At 30.0% G+C, this 19,013-nt stretch overlaps 2 protein-coding genes across 4 annotated transcripts; one reads left to right on the forward strand and one right to left on the reverse strand.

Annotated features, from left to right (window-relative positions):
- Positions 1-178: 178 nt before the first annotated feature.
- On the reverse strand, positions 179-12,956 carry LOC103851420 (CHD3-type chromatin-remodeling factor CHR7). Of its 3 annotated transcripts, XM_009128283.2 has the most exons (19): positions 10,062-12,956; positions 9,310-9,394; positions 9,019-9,158; positions 8,728-8,889; positions 8,428-8,642; positions 8,242-8,337; positions 7,983-8,119; positions 7,709-7,906; positions 7,514-7,605; positions 7,020-7,182; positions 6,793-6,901; positions 6,611-6,709; positions 6,421-6,523; positions 6,255-6,329; positions 6,080-6,144; positions 5,896-5,972; positions 5,381-5,517; positions 5,084-5,297; positions 179-4,992 (listed from the first exon to the last, which is right to left on the reverse strand). In XM_009128283.2, the coding sequence occupies exons 1-19, from the start codon at positions 10,127-10,129 to the stop codon at positions 4,786-4,788; spliced, it is 2,442 nt and encodes an 813-aa protein (XP_009126531.1). In that variant the 5' UTR covers positions 10,130-12,956; the 3' UTR covers positions 179-4,785. The 3 variants fall into 3 exon arrangements, with proteins under 3 accessions (XP_009126531.1, XP_033135270.1, XP_033135266.1); XM_033279379.1 differs by having other exon boundaries at positions 6,793-6,898; positions 8,728-9,158; XM_033279375.1 differs by having other exon boundaries at positions 8,728-9,158.
- Positions 12,957-14,460: 1,504 nt separating this feature from the next.
- LOC103851445 (UPF0725 protein At2g20620) lies at positions 14,461-18,354 on the forward strand. The gene is made up of 5 exons (XM_033285803.1): positions 14,461-15,380; positions 15,459-15,554; positions 15,635-15,745; positions 15,917-16,171; positions 16,268-18,354. Exons 1-5 carry the CDS (start codon positions 15,198-15,200, stop codon positions 16,475-16,477), a joined length of 855 nt encoding a protein of 284 aa, XP_033141694.1. The 5' UTR covers positions 14,461-15,197; the 3' UTR covers positions 16,478-18,354.
- The last annotated feature ends 659 nt before the right edge of the window (positions 18,355-19,013 follow it).

Consider the following 19,013-nt stretch of genomic DNA (forward strand, 5'->3'; position numbering starts at 1 on the left):
GTACTTTTATTTTTAGATTTTATGTCCGACATGTTGACCAGAAATAACTGGTCTGCAGATTTACATCGCAAGCATCAAAAATGGTTTGTACATACAAAAAAAAAACAGTTGTAACGAGGGAGTTACCTATGTTAACTGTTTTTAGAAAACGAAGTAGAGAGTAAAATACATCCAATTCTTTTTTTTTTTTGAAACACTAAATACATCCAATTCAAACGTATAAAGTTTAGCATATTTGCATGTCACGAGGATAAGGTTTCCGCATTTGTAAAGACATATGGCAAATGTATTTTTTTTTTGTTGGATATCAAGAGGTTGATTATTATTCACTACATTGCAATACTCAATAGAAACTAACATTGTGTCGATAATTAAAGGGGCATCTTAATTTTGAAATTTCTAGTAATTTAAAATACGTTCTAATTTGATTCTCCATTTTAAATCATTATTCTATACTTTATAATTTCAAATAAATGAGAAAATAGGATAATATAGCACATATGATAGTAATTTCCAAAAAGGAAAAGAATTGTTCCTAATAAATAAAATTTGAATATGTAGATATGCTTCAAATGATAACATTTTTTTATATAAAATGATGGGAGCATTCCATCATCCAACGAATCTACTGATGGGTAAACCTTATTTTTGTCAATAATGCATGAACAAATGCCCACTCAACTCTATCATAGACTTTGTTCATATCTATTTTCACCACTATAAATTTATTTTGACAGGATTTGTTTGTTCTCAAAATATGAAACATTTTAAGTTACAAAAAAAAATATGAAACATTTTATTCGCTATCAATATGTTATCCAAAATTAATCTTTCAGCTTTCATATATCAATACTATTAAAACAGGAACATGTCCTATTGATAATAGTTGTGTCCAACTTAAAAAATATCTAATTACATATAAAAACTACATTTATATTCTATATATTTTGTAACCACCTCCATAATAAACGGGACCCACTTGATCATTCTTTCTTCTGCTATTAATCTCGACCGCTCATTTGTATCAGTTACAACCGTCCAAAATGTCTCGAGGCCCCAATCAAAACATAACAAAATATGGTATTTATATGAAACAATTACATCCAGAGTCAGTTTTCATCTTTGATTTACTAAAGAAGAGTAATGAGCTTACTTACGTAAACAAAAATGATGGGGGCATGAAGTTAAACCACAAAATCATGTTTAAAAATAAAACAGAGATCACAATTATAAATGAATGTAGTTAAATGAGAAAATATATATGATAATTTCACTAAGAAAAAAAAATAAAATAAAAGTGTGCCCTAATCCATGCTTCTCTTGCTTCCACCATAGGCCAGCCCGACGAATTCGTTAAATTTAAACGATATAGTAAAAGCATTATCAAAATTTAAAGAATCACAAGTCATATAGTTTATTCAAATTATGTACTATTAAAAATATGTCAAAAGTTGAATCATTTTAAAACAAATATAATCTGATTTGTATGGATTTTTATCGGGTCAACGCGGATTAGTGACTGACTTTAGGATTTTTACGGGTTTATCTGATTTTTAAATATCAGATTTTAACTAAATATGAATCATACTACATACAGATCACCGAATTTACCGGTTTGACCGCAGGTCTGAATCGAATACAAAAACATTGGTAAAATATATATTTTTAAAAATTAGTCAAAAATATGTCAACAAATTTAACTCTTATAAAATGCATACAAAATATAAAAATGATGTTGGAGATAAGAATGTACACTCAAAATTTCAAATAAAAGAATTGACATATTATATAATTTTTTAAAAAATATATATTTTATATAATAACTTAATAATATAAATCATAGTCATAAATACTATTCATATCATATTTTTATTAACAGAAAAAACTCGTGCTTTCGAAGCGCGGATCAAAATCTAAACTAATATAGATTCTAATTTTTATTTAAAAATTAATTTTCTCAACAAAAAATTAAAACAAAAAATATACCCGCCCTTTGAAAGGTAAAAGTAAATCAAAAACCAAATTGATGTGCCAATGGACGGTAACGTGACGTACCGAATATGATACGTCATGGAGAGTTGCTTGGTAATAATAATGTAACCAAATTGGCATGAAAGAAATTTCTGCTCCTACTCAAACTAATATTATGGAAGAAATTCCATCACATGTTATTGTCTTCGAGACCAATTTGGTTTCAGCGGACAATCCATCCGTCTCCACGCACTTTCCTACGCTATGAGCAAGATGATGGAAATGGGATTATAAGTTTCATCATTCTCTTGTTTTCACTAAACTTAGGTATTATAAGTTTCTTTTTTACAAGCTAATGCTTGGTTGAATATGAGGTATGTCTCATCGTACTTTCTCAAATTTTATGGTTGTTAAACCATACCTTGTATGTCTCTTTGAATTTAATTAGAAAGCATTTTTAAAACAAAAAATGTTGGCATGAAAGCATATTTCAAACTTTGATAAGAACACGTGATGAACATTGATTAGACTATAATAAAATCAGATTTGAATCTATATTAGTCTACAAATCATCTATTTTATAGCTCGTTATGAACATTCTTTTAAAGAGTACTTGGCAGTTGGCAATATTCATGTACCTTGGCAATATTCATAGACACTTTGCAATATTCATGGACCTTAGTAGCGGAGCCAGAAAAACTATTTGACGGGAACACATATTAAATTTGTTTAATAATATATTTTTAGTAAGAAAGCAAAAATTTATAAATATAAATATATGTATAATGTTAATAAAATTTATTATAAGCTATGAAAATAATAAGCAATATTTGTTTTCTACGCATGAAATTTCCAATAAAATTATTAGGAATCTTTATATTTTTAAAATGCAACAGTTAAGTTTAAACTGAAATATATCTCTTTAAGTCTGTGTTATATATAATAATATGTTAATATCAATAGTAACTTGTTTTGGTCATTATATCATAAAGAACTTAAAACTTTACAATATTAAATAACAAATAATGCATTATTTACTATTTTAATATTAATTAGTTTTATTTGTTTACTAGCAACTACGAATATCTACCGTTATAACAATGGACTTAGAATGTGCTTTAGGAAAAAAAATATAAAATGAAAATACAATAGCAAGAACTACATAAAGAGAAATAAACAAATGAAAGAGATATGTTAATTAACACTAAAAGTAATTAATTAACATTAAAACAAAAAAAACATGTGAAATACTACTAATAGTCTAATAGTAAAAGTAGACGGGTCAAACCAATTAAATTCTCGAGTACTTTCAAATCGAGTTTTCAATCGGTCAGACAAGGAAATGATGTGCAAATGGAGCCGGCTAAACAAGTGACTGTTGTACCTACCGCTTTTTCTCTAAATGAGAATCTCACCCAGATTTTTTAATGACTGGGCAAGTGATATTTTGGGGAAGATATGATGGTTTAGGTATGGGAAAACCTTCGTCTATACTAACATCTTCGCCATCTTCGTCTAGAATACTTGTGCTATCAGAGAATCTGACATTCACTATCATCCTAGATAGATATATGTACATACATTTGCAAGTTTTGTTTTTCCATGACTTAGCTTCACCAAGGCTACCCATTTGCCTTTGATCTTTACAAGAGCCAACACTAATACAGAGTGTAATCCAACATTGCAAGATATATTTGATTTGAGTCATAGTCAATGCCAGCTTCATTATGCACAATTAACCCATGAACAGTAGTGAGGATGCATGAAAAGAAAAATAGAATGAATAAACTACAGTTAATCAACCTCAGCTATCATGATTGATCAAGTTGAGTAAACCCACTGGTTTAGAGTCGTCATTTGCTAAATTAATTACTGCGAGTATAAGCTTCTATTTATCAATCTTCTATGTACTAGTAATGTACACTAGAACACATAATAAAACACATTTAATATCTATTGATATCATATACAAAAATAGAAGTTGTCAATCAAAAGGAAGACAATCTGTCTGATTACAAGTAGAACAGTGGCATGAATCAATGCAAAAATTAACATATTTAAAGAAAACTATTAAAATAGTTTAAATTCAAGAAAATCAAGAATTTAATTGTACTACATACTCATAGTAACCAATCAAATGATAATGAGTTTCTATAATACTGGTGTCTGAAAGATTATTATAATTTTTGTGAACCAAAAATCCATCTTACAATTGTTATGACAATCAATTGAAAATTATCCCCGAAATAAAAATCGGCAATTGAAAGAAATTTAATATGTTTAATTGCCTTTAACCTGTTGTTTAACTTTTATAGAATAAATCATTTGTTGGTTAACTGACGTTTAAAACTTTTTCATAACCAAAACAAATACCATCAAAAAATTGCTTAAGCTCAGCCGTTGTGATACACTCATTTCTAGAAATTACAAAATATTTGAGAGTATTAGTATGTATGTACTTTGATTACAAAAAAGTCGAATACTCCCACAATTTCACACACCTGAAACATCTGTCATAAGATTTCAAATATGAAAATAACATAATTAGCAGCTATTTCCTAACACATAATGTAGATTAAAGGGAACAATTTGAAACAGTAGTACTTAATGCTTAATGCTGTTAATTTGGAGCTGTTTTCAAGTGGGTGTTTAGCATAGTATTTTCAGAGAAAATAGCTTCATAAGTCGCAACCTTAATTGAGAATAATAAAAAAAAATCCAGTCGAATCCCAAACAATAATTAACAGAAACAACAATAATTCCAAATCCAATCACATATGTTTTGGTTATAGGTTCTTGGTGTTTTGAGTTTCCTCAAATCAGTCCATCATAATGACTTCTGTTACTTCTTCTTCTTCGTCTTCTTTTTCCATAGCCCCTTAAGCTTCTGGAAATGTTCTTCCTCGCAAACTTATGTAAAGCACGTTCAGTTAATAGTCGAAACTTATCAGAAAACAAATTCTTGGGTTCATCCAGTAGACCATTTTGTTGAGCACGCATCAGAGATGAAGGCTTTTGTCCCTGCAACCAAAGATCGATAACGATTAATAATGCTGTTGCCAACATGTTAAAGGGAGAAACAAAAAGATCAAAACTAGTGAGAGTCACATACATAGTAGTACTCTTCAGCAAACTCGTTTATTATCGCTTCCTTCAGAATCAGAAACCGTCTTTTTATATGATCAGTAACTATGATTTGCGTTTCTTTTACGTTTCCGTTAGCAGTAATGAAACTTGTGAAAGGGCGGTTCAATTCTATTTGCACGAGCTGGTTGATCCCAAACTCTATGTCAGTAACAATGACAGACCATCTTCCAACCCCGTTCCTACATTTGTCAAGTATGAGAAAGCGGCAAGAAAAACATGTTCTTTTATTTAATGGTAAGGATCCTCTTTGCAAGGTTCTTACTTAGAAACAGCACGCAACAGGATCCTGTCACATTCATCGTTCGAAAATATTCCTCTTTTGAATCTTAGTCCAGGGAACCTATCGATAATGCCGTCAGAAAAAACGGGGATTGTTGGATGGTTTTTCATAAGTTTCACCTGTGTCAATCAAAACACCGAGAGTTGAGCACAAACAAAACTAATGTTACGTCACACAAGATACATAAGATATAGAGACCACAACCAAAAGTGGAGACTGTATTAAGTTACGGTAAAGACTTAAAATGAAGCAGAAATAGCCAAGAGTATACCACCACAGAATATACTGAAACTTGTGAGCCAAGCGACTAGCCCTAACTAATTGTTTTGGTTCCTTTGGTAATAAAAATGATAATGAAAACATTCCTTTAACATCCGCATTGATATTAATCCACAGATCAAGATACTTCAACTTCAAGAAGCAAAACTGTGCATGGATCCTAGAAGATAAATCAGATTTTTTCTAAGAGATTATATGATTCCAATATGTAGGTATACCTTCTTTTGAATTAACATCATAAGGGCAATTTTGGCAAGTAAATCATGACATATTAGTCCTTCTTTGGGGACTCCATCTGCAGAGATCATTGGGTTAATATCTTTAATAAGATAGCAGACACCACTAATAGAAACATCTAATACATGGTAACAAACAAATGATCAGAGATGTTATATCAATCACCTGAAAAGGTTGGAGAATTAACATCTTTGTCTTCGACGATGTGCTTCAAGAAAAGTATTCCATAACTGAACAACAACATATTAGAAATAGTTAATGAAAATATATCTATCCTTCGCAAAGAATAAGTGATAAGTTTTTGTAAAGAGAAGAGCATCAATGGGTTAAGTCTGTGTACTTTTTAATTTCATCATAGGTTCTCGGCTTTAAAGGATCAACAAACTCCTTCCAGTCATAGTTGCCAACTCCGTACCTGAAAATTATTCATCAGATGAAAAATGTTCTCAAGGAAGGCACAAACATGTGTGCAGACACTGAGAGACCTTATCAGACAGAAGATGTACCTCTCTAACGTCCTTATAAATTTCTTTCTTTGCAGCTCGTTAAAACCTAACACCTTGAGATATCTCCCTTCTCCTTCTATCAAAGGTATTGGCTCCGAGGTATCTTAACACAAAGAAAAAAAGTTACTTAACTGGGAATCTTTGAATTTTATTTGAAAAACATAATTATATACAAAAAACATTTTAGTACCGCGAGTCCTTCTACTGTAATGCCTTTTAGCCATTTGGTTTCCTTGTCTAGCTGCTTCACCATCAATTGGTTTGGGTTCTTCATGAGCAGAGTTCGCTTCTAAACAAGCAAGTTCATTATCTTCAATCATCTAGTAAAATTAACAAGAAGAAACATAATTATATCAAAAATAATTATAGTACCGGGGTTCCTTCTATTGTATGGCCAATAAGCCATCTGGTTTCCCTGTCCAGCTGCTTCACCATCAGTTTGTTCAGCTTCTTGATAACGAAGCGCATCTTCGCCAAACTTCTAGTAAAGTTAACAAGACGAGAAATAAGAACACCTTTGCTAAAAGATATAATAACAAATCAGTATCACCTGATGCTACAAGCCCGTAATTGAACTGGTTGGATTAAGAAGAGTATACCTGTTTGTGGTTTCTCTTCCTCTTTCCAAGAACATTGAGCTCCTCAACTTGCTGACTTTCATACTTGTCTTTTAACGAATCTTCCAAATAATTTGATGTTGAAGACTTGTTTTCTATAGCGTGTGCTTCCTCTAAGACAGCAGCCTCATCATCCAAGTTCTTTCTGAAAAAAAAAACACCAAATAATCAATAGTAATACCAATGAATTAACAGCATACTACACAAGACAGTCAATAAAAACATTATATGTTGGTGCTCAACAGGTTCTTAATGGTAGGCAAATCAAATGAAGAGTCAATTAAGTGAGCAGGAATGATCATTCTTAATTAGCAACATAGAGTTTTCCTAGATCAGATGAAGACAAACCTTTAAATGATGCATTATGTAACAATTGATACAGTATTTAAAAGAAAACATTGAAATAAGAGAACCAACTTTAAATTATAGATCCAGCTTTAATTAGGGATCCAACTTCACTCATTCACAGATCATACCTAACTAGAACGCGATGTTCACTCGTATACGGCTTCAGCGAATTGAACAACTCTGAATTTTTATTTTTCAACCGATGGCCTTCATCAACAATCTAACCAAGAAAAATGATTTATAAGCAACATATGATGTTTAAAGAAAAGACTGTAAATATAAACTATCATTATAATAATGATAATAATATAAGACAGAACTACCATGCATTTCCACTTGATTGGTTTTAGGATTTCTGTGTCTACGTTGATCATCTCACAAGACGTGAGAATGACATCAAACTTCATCCTCTCCTGTTTGCTTTCTCCATTGATTCCAGTCATCTTGTTATGACCTTTTGGGAAGTAAAACTCATGGTCTCTAATAACAGTACGAGCTTGAGAATTACCACAGTACATAACCTGAACAGTAAAACGAAAACATGAACATCATTCTACTATAACCAATAAGCATAACACACATGATGTGTATACATACCACATTCATATGTGGTGCCCATGTGGCGAATTCTCTCTCCCAGTTTCTCAAAGTGGAAACGGGAGCAACTACCAAATACGGATCCAAGTTTTCCTCAAAAAGCGAAGCTAAAAAAGCAATGCTTTGAATTGTTTTGCCTGCAACCATAAATCTCAATCTTATTAATCTCACGTAAATGAAAAAAAAAAAGTCTTCTCATAATAGATAAAAATGTACATTGTCACCAGCTAGGGTGGGATATTACTGAAGACATACGTACCTATCCCCATCTCATCATCAAGGACTGCAAGAGCTCGTTTTGACCATGTAAGCCGCAAAAAGTTAAGCCCACTAAGCTGATACGGATTCAATGAGCCTTCAACAACGGATACAGTACCAAACAAGGAGATCAATATATCATAACACTACTACAAAACCATATAATAGTTCAGAGTAGCCTTAGTACCTGTAATAAACTCAGGAGTATGATCAAACTGTTTGAGATCTTCATGACTTCTCTCATGGCCTACATATTTATCTCTGCGATAACCAGAGTTTATATCCTTGAACCTCTGGATTTCGTTTTGGAAGGTTGATATGTCTGATTCAGATTCCCAATAACACTCATCATAAGAAAGTTCTTTGAACTTCACCAGATACTCCTTGCCCCCATCTTCTCCGCTGCATCAGCAGCAAAAACCAAGAGTAAACACATACTCCTGAATTTCCATGAATAAACAAAAAGAAAAGAGTTCCATCACTTAACCGGCAATCTATAACCCGGTCAACAGTGGTCCACTCAGGATGAATGGAAACAAAATCCTCTCCATTTTTACTCATTGACTCCATCGCAGAATGAAATCTGATCACCCTGAATACTAAACGAGGGTTGAACTTATAGGCCTTCTGGAACTCCTGCGCAGGCACCCTGTGGTTGGCAAACCCCAAAAAAGAGAGGAAAAGATGATATAAGCAGACAAGAGGCATGCACGACAAAACCACCATGAACATAATACTAAGCATGTTCAAACATAGCATAAAATCATGCGGGAGATACCAAGAGCAGTGTAGGTAAGATAACCCCTTCCACTTCACAAGATATTGTTTCACAACATTATCTGATGAATTCAGATCGTTAGATGCCATAGGACGCATTTGGCAGTCCAAAATCTTTTCCATCTCTGTAAGAGGAGTAACCTACAAGCAATCAACACATGACTTTATTTATATAAATATATATTATCGATATGTGTAATAAATATTCCACATCCAAGTTTTTCTGTATGCATTTTCTTCCCCTAACATTCAGATAGACAGTGTATATTATCACATTTAGATAGAGACAAACCGCTTCTCTTTCGGCAAGTCCTTCAACCTGTTCAGGTGTCGGATCCTTGTTTAGATCAAAGTCAGCGTCCTCATCGGAACCATCTCTGCAAGAAAAAAAACACAACAACGTTTCTTGTCAATAAACTCAAAAGGACAAAAGCGTAACTATCACCTAGCTTTGAGGTTGATCAAAAACAAAAGAACGAGCCAAAGATGTAAGAAGAAATAAAATAACATGTGGTAAAGCAGACGTTCATAGCAAAACCCAACTAGCATCTACACCACGACGAGAAGCGATCATGCCTAATCAACGTGTTAAAAAAATTGTTATGGTGAAAGTTCAAAAACCCTAAGCGGGAAGATCAACGGAAATTACTCGGTGATCAAACCCTATCAGAAAATTTTGTCGTCTCAAAAACACAACTGTAGATCAGATCGAGGAACTCCAAATTCAGAAATCTAAAGTTAATAATTGTATCGCACTCTTAAGCCAGGTGTAAAAGAACAAAACCCAAAACCATAATTTTTTTTTTGAAAAAAAAAAGAAAACAAAACCATATATTTGCAAACTCAACTTCGACTAAAAGACCCTTTAAGAAAAACGAATCAGCTAAATCAAAAGCAATTGGAAAACTGCAGATCTCTACATATTCAACCATTAGAACTCGAGAATAAAACATATATAAAGACGTTCATTCAATTGATATTTGAGTTCAGTGCAATAGAGTAAAAGAAAAGGGCGACGATGAGTAAGAGAGAGGATCGATCGACCTGCGTTTCTCAGACTTTGTTGGCGGAGAAATATCACTGGAACCACATAAGATCGAAGGAGTGTACATAATGCTGCAGATGCAGGAGTTAGGACGTAACCAGATGGTTCTTTACTATCACGGTAACGCCTCTTTGTATGGATAGAGAGAGAGTACCGGTGAGTTTTTTTCTTAATCTTATCTTTTTAACGGAATGAATGGTGACTATTCTTTTACCATTTAGTCATGAAAGAATATTTATCGTCAATAAAAAAAAATTATTTATGGTATCTTATTATATAAATTTTGATGTTATATTGTGGTCAAACTATGAATTTATATTTAACACTTACATCATCTTACAATTTTGACTAGAATATAATAAATTTTGGAAAGAAAATTAGCTATACTTTTGTTTTTAGATTTCTTGTCTGAATTGTTCACCAGAAATAATTAGTCCGCAGATTTACATTAAATGATTTTGAAAATGAAATGGAAAATAAATACATGCAAATATGCAATCCAAATGTAGTATAAAGTTTAAGAGGTTGATTAATATGCAATATATTGCAATACTTAGCAAAATTAATTAAATGTGTCGATAACTAGATTTATATCTTAATTTTGAAATTTTTAGTAAGTTGTGTCGATTTTCCATTTAAATAATTATTTTATTTTTGCTATTTAAAATTTTATATCTTTATTTACAGGAAACAATAGTAACCGGATTATATATATGTATATATTTACTATGTAGTAAGAAAGAACACAAAAAGGGAAAGGAATCTTTCATAAAAAAATAAAATTCATAATAGCACATAACAAAAATGGTTGTATTACTTTTTCTGAGCTGTTTCTTTGTTTTAGCTAAAATATATTGTTTAACTTATTTAATACAATTTGTTTACATAAATTATGTCATTGTATATATTTATACTATATTTATATATTGAAATCGTTGATACTTAATATCCTAGATATTATTTAAGAAATAGTTTGTCATAAACCACATTGATTTTGAAAGAAAAATAACGATATGGTATACTAACAATAATAACGTGGATTGAACTTTATTGTAATATAGACATTTACATTTAATTTTAATTACTATTTTGGTAACTTTTTTAAAATATAGTAATAACTCATAAATCATCATTGATAACAATAAATAGTACTCATATTATAGTAGAAATATAAATATAATAATATTTTACAATTGTCAAAATATTAATTAATCTTATTTTTATAGTAATATAATTTTTATTACTAAAACATTTCTTCAGAATTTAATGCAGTTTTGTTTTAAAATTTTAATTTTCTAATTCCAATAACTTTAGTTTCTTTTTGAAATCTACAGATTTTAGAAATATTTAATTTTACGTTTTGATTATATACCTAACAAAAATTTCGATTAATTTTATAGAATTTGATTTAATATATTTTAACTAAAATAAATAGATAACAAATTTTTTTCAAGAATATAGTTTTAAATATATGATATATATAATTAAATATAATTTTATTTATTTTTGTTCATTTTTACATATAATTAAATTAAAATTTAAAATTAAATATTGTAAGCAAATAATAAAATTAACAAAATTAAAAAAAAAAATATTCTAAGATTAAATATAATTCAAGTTTTGAATTTTTATTTCTGCAGATATTATGCAATTCCCAATCCATGGATATATCAATCTCGATGGCAGTGACTTGGTATTCGTTGGAAAGTTGATTATACAGAGTTTAATTTATCCCCGTCCACTTTTGAGATTCATTTGAGTTCGAACTTGTCTTCAATAAACTTAATCTTTGAATATATATATATATGTGTGTTCCAAATGATAATAGAAAGGTTTTTTATGTACAGATCAATGCATTTGTGGCATATAAGCCTATAGATACGAACGAACAACGATTAAACAAGGACATACATTGAAAGTCCTATACCAAAATCGTTAGAACTTTCGACAGTCATCAACGTGTTGGGCTATGCGGAAGACAATGTAGATTGTCTCTCCTGTGTTATTGTGTTTACTTGCTAAAGTGCATGCCGCAAGCAAAGGAATCTTTGATTGTCCGTGTGAGTTAAACCTCGGATTAAGAATAGTACTTAAAAGCATTCAATACTAGTATTACTAGAAGTTCAGCATTTAATGTTTCATTTGAATTCATCTTGTCGAAGTGGGAGTATTATTTTCGTATTCCAAGACGAGTTTGAACTTTTTGGGTTCGCGTGATTCGTCAATGTTTTTGAGTGATCTCCTATTAACCAGCTTGAGATGTATATTTGGCATTGATGATATTTCTAAGGGTTCTATTATTTGATAGCGTTCTGAATTTACATACCCCATAAAGTTGTTTGTGATGGTTAATGTCCATATGCTTTTTACATGCTGTTGCATATCACATGTCGATGTCTATTTTCTTACAACTATCAACGTAAGATTTTGCTATAAAATTTGTATATTCAGAGTTAGGTTGAGAGGTTGACAAGTCCAAGTGGAGGTGAATTTTGGTGACTATAATAATAAATGGTGTTTTATGACTTACGATAAAACATAAAACAATCTATTCAATGTTTTTTTTTATCAACCGGTGGACTATTATTACATATCCATCAATACTATTAAAATAGAAGCATTACAACATTTGAGTTAGTCATGTGTCATAACCACAATGAATATTAGAAACCTTAAAAAAATATGTTGGTTCATTTAAATATATAATAAGTTTTTTTTTCTACTAACCATAAATTTGTTATTAATGTTTTTTATTCTTTTCTTAAATAAAAATTACGGAATTGCCTAATGTAGCTAAAGTATATATGAAAATTAATAATTTTGAGTAATAAATATTTGATAAAAATTAGTGTATTCTCTATCATATTTGTTTACTTTAAATTAATAAAATAAATTAAACAATTACATTAAATATATAATAAAAATTTAATCGTTTTTGTATATGTTATATTTTGATTTTCTTAAACGACTATAAATTATTAAAACTGTTAAAAGTCTCACATTCAAATTTTTGTGATCCATGGTTTAAATGTTTTTGTTATGATAAAATATAAATAATTACAAAATCATATAAGTAAGTATTCTCATTTAATAAATACTAGGTGTTTTGCCCGCGATGCAGGCTTAAACATTTTCATAATTTTTGAAAAAAAATTTGTACACTATATTCATTATATATTAAAATAAATCTTAAATAACTTAATATTATAGTTTTAATTATATAACTAAAAAAATTATTTGATTAATATTTAATTATGTAATTTATGTTTTTAACTTTTTACTAACATATTTTTTTCAGATAACAATACAATATATATATAGAGAGAAATTATCTTTTTTTAATTATATTTTTAGATTTTGGATAATTCAATATTCTATTTTTAATTATATAATTAAAAATTTAATTTGATTAATATTTAGTTATATAATTCATGTTTTAACTTTTTACTAAAACACTTTTTCAGATAACAATACAATATATATATATATATATATATAGAGAAATTATCTTTTTTAATTATATTTTAGATTTTGGATAATTCAATATTCTATTTTTAATTATATAATTAAGAATTTAATTTGATTAATATTTAGTTATATAATTCATGTTTTAACTTTTTTCTAAAATACTTTTTCAGATAACAATACAATATATACATAAATTATCTTTCTTTTTAAATTATATTTTCAGATTTTGGATAATTCTTACTATTATTAATTTTAATCAATTATCTAATCAAATAAATTAAAATTTCGTTTTTATTTTTTAATTTAGTTATACATTTTAATTGATTAATATTTAGTTATATAATCCATGTTTTTTAACTTGTTACTACAAGACTTTTTTAGATAACAATACAATATATACAAAAATTATCTCTATTCTAAATCATATTTTCAGATTTTGGATAATTCTTACTATTATTAATTTTAATCAATTATCTAATCAAATAAATTAAAATTTCGTTTTTATTTTTTTAATTTAGTTATACATTTTATTCATTAAGGGTATAAACATTATAGATATTAACCATTCTAACTTTTTACGTGAGAGCTCGATTCTAAAAATTTACCTTTATAGATTAAGTTTAAAAGATATATATATTAAAATTAAACTATATACCATCTAAAATATATAAAAATTTTAATTTCAAAATTTGCTTTGAACAAATATTTTGGTAAAAGTTATTGAACAAATATTGATAACTTAATATTTAAATTTTAAACTTACCTTTGAATTTTTTAAAAATTACTAAAACTATTAATCACATAATGAAAATTTTGTTATCAATTATTTAAAGTTTTTGTTAAAATAAATACAAATGATAAAATAACCATATGAGTAGAAAGTATCATTTAATATTATTTATTTATTTGGATTAACAAAATTTAAATTTAATTATATACAATATAATTATATACAATATTAAATAGAAAAAGTAATTATTTGGATTAACAAAATTTATTTATGTGTTCACATTAATTTAATTATATATGTAATAGTTACTGTTTAATTATTTAATATATATTTATTATATATAAATATGTGAAAAAAATATAATACATAAAAATAATATATATAATGTTCGTCTCGCGCAAGACTCGGATATTAACCTAGTACAAACTATAAAACAAACACGTTTGAATACACATTTAAATGCTGTATTTAGATATTGTACGTCGATGGTACATCCAAATATAATAGCAAATATGACATATGTGTATTGGAAAGCTGAACCAAAACATGATTTGGAGAAATGAAGGAAATGCAGTACCATTGAGTTAGGATTCTTTTAGGCTTCGGACCATATTCCCTTCAGTTTAACACATGAAACACAATTTAATCCGCATAGATTTCAGAAAATATGAAATTATTTGTGAAAAATAAATTAAACTATAGATGAAAATTTGGGTAAAATTTGTAAGTTTGGGTGGTTAAATGATCAAATTAAGAGTTTGGAGGAAAATAGACTGAGAATTAAAAGTTGAGAGGTTTAAGTCTAAATCTGAGGTGAATAAGAACAAAAAAAAAAGAAAGAAAGAAATAATCACCAAAGTTGCGATTAGAAAAGCCCTAGTGTCGGTTTCATAATCTCTCTGGACGAGTTTGCTAGCAATTAGGTGAGATCGGAAAAATGTACGATGTTATGCTGGATGAGGCCAAGCTATGGCTGGATGAACGGAAGGTGGAATCGTCTTCTCCGCCTGCACCACCAGTAAAAGAAGATTCTGGCTACGACTACTATTATTCTTCAGCCGACGACGAGATGGATCCGGTGGAAAAGGCCAAGTATCTTCAGCAAGTTAGGGATTCTGATGTAAATTCTCCTTAAACCTTGTGCCTTTTTTTCTTCCTTTCAGGGTTTTGGATTAATGACTTTGAATTTTGTGCGTAGGGTTTCGACGTTGATTTTTTCTATCATCCATTTGGTGGGATAATGCCCTGTGGATGTAATGACTCCGACACACCCTTGGCTAAGCTGTTACAATATTGACAAGGTAATTATAAATTCTCCCTTTTTTCTCACTCTTATTAGCCTCTCTTTGGTTTTGATGATTTTCCTTATTGTAGGGGACAAATTTACAATTCAGGAGTGTAGAGAAAGTTAACGCAGAAGCAGTTTCATTTGTCAATTACTATATTACTTTGGAGGCCGTGGATCCAGACAACAACAATTCACTTGTTGCTTTTGGGATTCTTCCACCAAGAACAAAGAGCGGTTGAGATTGATCACTAAACAATGCAGGATAAAGCCTCAAGTGCCTGCTGCTGGTAGTAACTTTAACCCCCCCCCCCCCCCTTTTTTTTTTTGTAACCAAAGTTTTTCTATTGTTTCATATTCTAGGATAATAGCTGTCTTCTTTTGAATATGAGTTAATCATTTTAGAGAAACGTTACAGAAGCAGAACGTTACCCATGGCTATGGGACCAGATGCTGTAGATGAATTCTACACAGGTAAGATGCCCAATTGGCTACAGGATGATGATGATGCACTTATCGGAGTTAATAAGCTTCAGTTCCATGTGGTGAAGGACTCAGAACTGCAGGATAACGAATGGCTTAATCTTTACGCTGAAATTGCATTGTCCTCAGAGCGGCCCGACATGGTGAGGATAAAAAACATAGAGTAGACATGTGAATTCATAAACTCTTGCCTTGTTTCAACAAAAGTTTTTGTTTGACCGTGTCTGTCTGTCTTGCAGGAAACTTATTTGCCGTTGGAGGTGAAGAAAGTAGTGGTGCGTACAAAGGAAGATGTGGAGCCGAGTATGAAGCTGAAGTCGAGTAATGCAATCTTCTACACGATTTTCAAAACCCACAGGGGTCATGAGTGCAAAGCTATAATAAGGCAAACAATGGATGGTATACAAGGGCACATGTGCCTTGAAGTTACATGCATGTTGGGAAAGTAGTGTGATGCTGAGATCTAGAAAGAGATGTTGTCATCCTCTCCTGTTTTTAATGTATTTGATCTTTTCATATTTAAGTTACTATTATTGTGTATGACTAAAGCAGCTAACTTAGCTAAAATATATACTAACTTATTTGATACAAATTTGTTTCAAATTTATATGTCATATATATTTATACTATGATGATATATTGAAGTCGTTGATATACGTACTTAATAGAACATGAAATATTGAGAAAGAATAACACGTATACAATTCTCAATCCATGGATCAATCTCGATGGCAGTGACTTGAGATTCGTTGGGAAGTTGATTATAAAGAGTTTTATCCTTCGCCCGTTCTTGAGATTCATTTGGGTTCGAACATGTCTTCAATAAACTTAATCTTTGAATATATATATATATATATATGCATATGCTGCAAATGATAGTAGAAAGTTTTTTATGTACAGATCAATGCATTTGTGGCATATAAGCCTAGAACGAATAATGATTAAACAAGGACATATATTGAAAGTCATGTATCAAAATCGTTAGAACTTTCGATAGTCATCAACGTGGGCTATATGCTGAAGACAATGTAGATGTGTATCTCCTGTGTTATTGTGTTCTATTTGCCAAAGTGCATGCCGGAAAGGAATCTTGATTGTACGTGTGAGTTAAACGCCGGAGTAGAATATTTAAAAGCATTCAATAAGTTCAGTATTTAATGTTTCACTTGAGTTCATCTTGTCGAAATAGGAGTACTATTTTCGTCTTCTAAGACTAGGTCGGACTTTTTTGGGTTCGCATGATTCGTCAATGTTTTTGAGTGATCTCCTGTTAACCAGCTTGAGATGTATATTTGGCACTGATGATATTTCTAAGGGAATTTTTTTTTGACTAATATTTCTAAGGGTTCTTCTATCATTTGATAGTGTTCTGGATTTACATACCCCATAAAGTTGTTTGTGTTGGTTAATGCCCATAAGCTTTTTACATACTGTTGCCAAATATAAAGAAGTTTACAGGTTGACAAGTCCAAGTGGACGTGAATTTTGGTGACTATAATAGTAAATGGTGTTTTACGACTTATGAGTAAAACAATCTATTCAATGTTCATAACTAAAGTCCCGATGGTTAATCAATATGAATACATTTCGTAATTAATACTACGTTAAAAAGTTTATGCTGAATCAGTGCAAGTTAAGTCACGTATTTGGTGTATGTACCAGGTAGTTGAGTAGATATAACTATAACATCGGTACTAAACAGAATTTGCATGTTATTATATTAAATTTTTGAAAACAACATGAAGTCTCTATAATGTGATACTCGAGTATGTTCTTGTTTCAATGAAGAAGGCGGCTACAAAACAAATAGGATGATATTGATAAATGGAATGTCTCCCAAACCAAGAAAATAAAGAAGACTAGTTTTGTCCACGAAGTTGTAACTTAACCATAAGAAAATGTGGAGACAAGCTGTGATTTATGCTTTATGGCATGAGAGAAATGTAAGAAGAGTGGGGGATCTTTTTCAGCCCGCGAATTGTTTGATTGCAAGATTAATTAAGCTGGTTAAAAACAGAGTCACGTCTTTGAGAAGAAGATCAAATGGGAAGTATGAGAAGGTTATGGAAATGTGGTTTGAAAAAAAACAATTTAAGTCCATTTAGATTATGAGTAATACTTTTTTTTTTTTTGAAAAAATGATTATGAGTAATACTTTGTAGAAAAGAAGCAGAAACTTTTCTGTAATTAAAATTTTTTAGATGAATAAAATTTTAACATTCTTTCAAAAAAAAATGTGGAGCTAAACAATTTTAATATTGGATGGATACTCCATGAGATCTGTAGTGCGATCCAGAAGAAGGTTGAGAATTGAGATAGTTGTTAAGCAAACAACACAGATGAATCTTTTCAAAAAAAGAAAAAAACAACACAGATGAATCATTATCGAATACTCCCAATGGTTGTCCATTACGTCAGATAAGTATGAAGTTCTTATTGCTAGAAAATAAACCAAAAAAATAAAATAATAATAAATCAATAAAATGTGGTATATATTATATATATATATATATATCTTCTTTCTTTTTGGTAAAAAATATATATATATATAAATGATTATTGTAAGAAACAACGAAATGACCTCAACAGTAGCACTTTATTATGCAACATAACACGATGGGACTTGTATTGTATGAGAAGCTTCACTGACACATTGATAAATCTCAACGGTTGAAATCAGTAATGGTCTCACCGTTCTCTTGTACTCTCCTATCATTTCTCTTTAGTATTTTCTATTAACTGGTTTTTGCCTTAGTTCTTTAATCAGTGATGGCCTCACCGAATAACTTTTCCATAACACATTAATGCCCATAAAGGGTAAAGTAAAATACGCAATTGCACCAACCAAAATCCATCTCATAGCGAGCTATATATTTCAAAGATGATGTATTTTATTTTTTAATATTTACGATTTTATTGATAATTCAGAAACCGGCATTACAGCGTCAATTACAAGTTCGAATTAACCAAAATTTTCTAAATCAA

The sequence above is a fragment of the Brassica rapa genome, chromosome A01, assembly GCF_000309985.2.
Source record: "Brassica rapa cultivar Chiifu-401-42 chromosome A01, CAAS_Brap_v3.01, whole genome shotgun sequence".
NCBI classification, from domain to species: domain Eukaryota; kingdom Viridiplantae; phylum Streptophyta; class Magnoliopsida; order Brassicales; family Brassicaceae; genus Brassica; species Brassica rapa.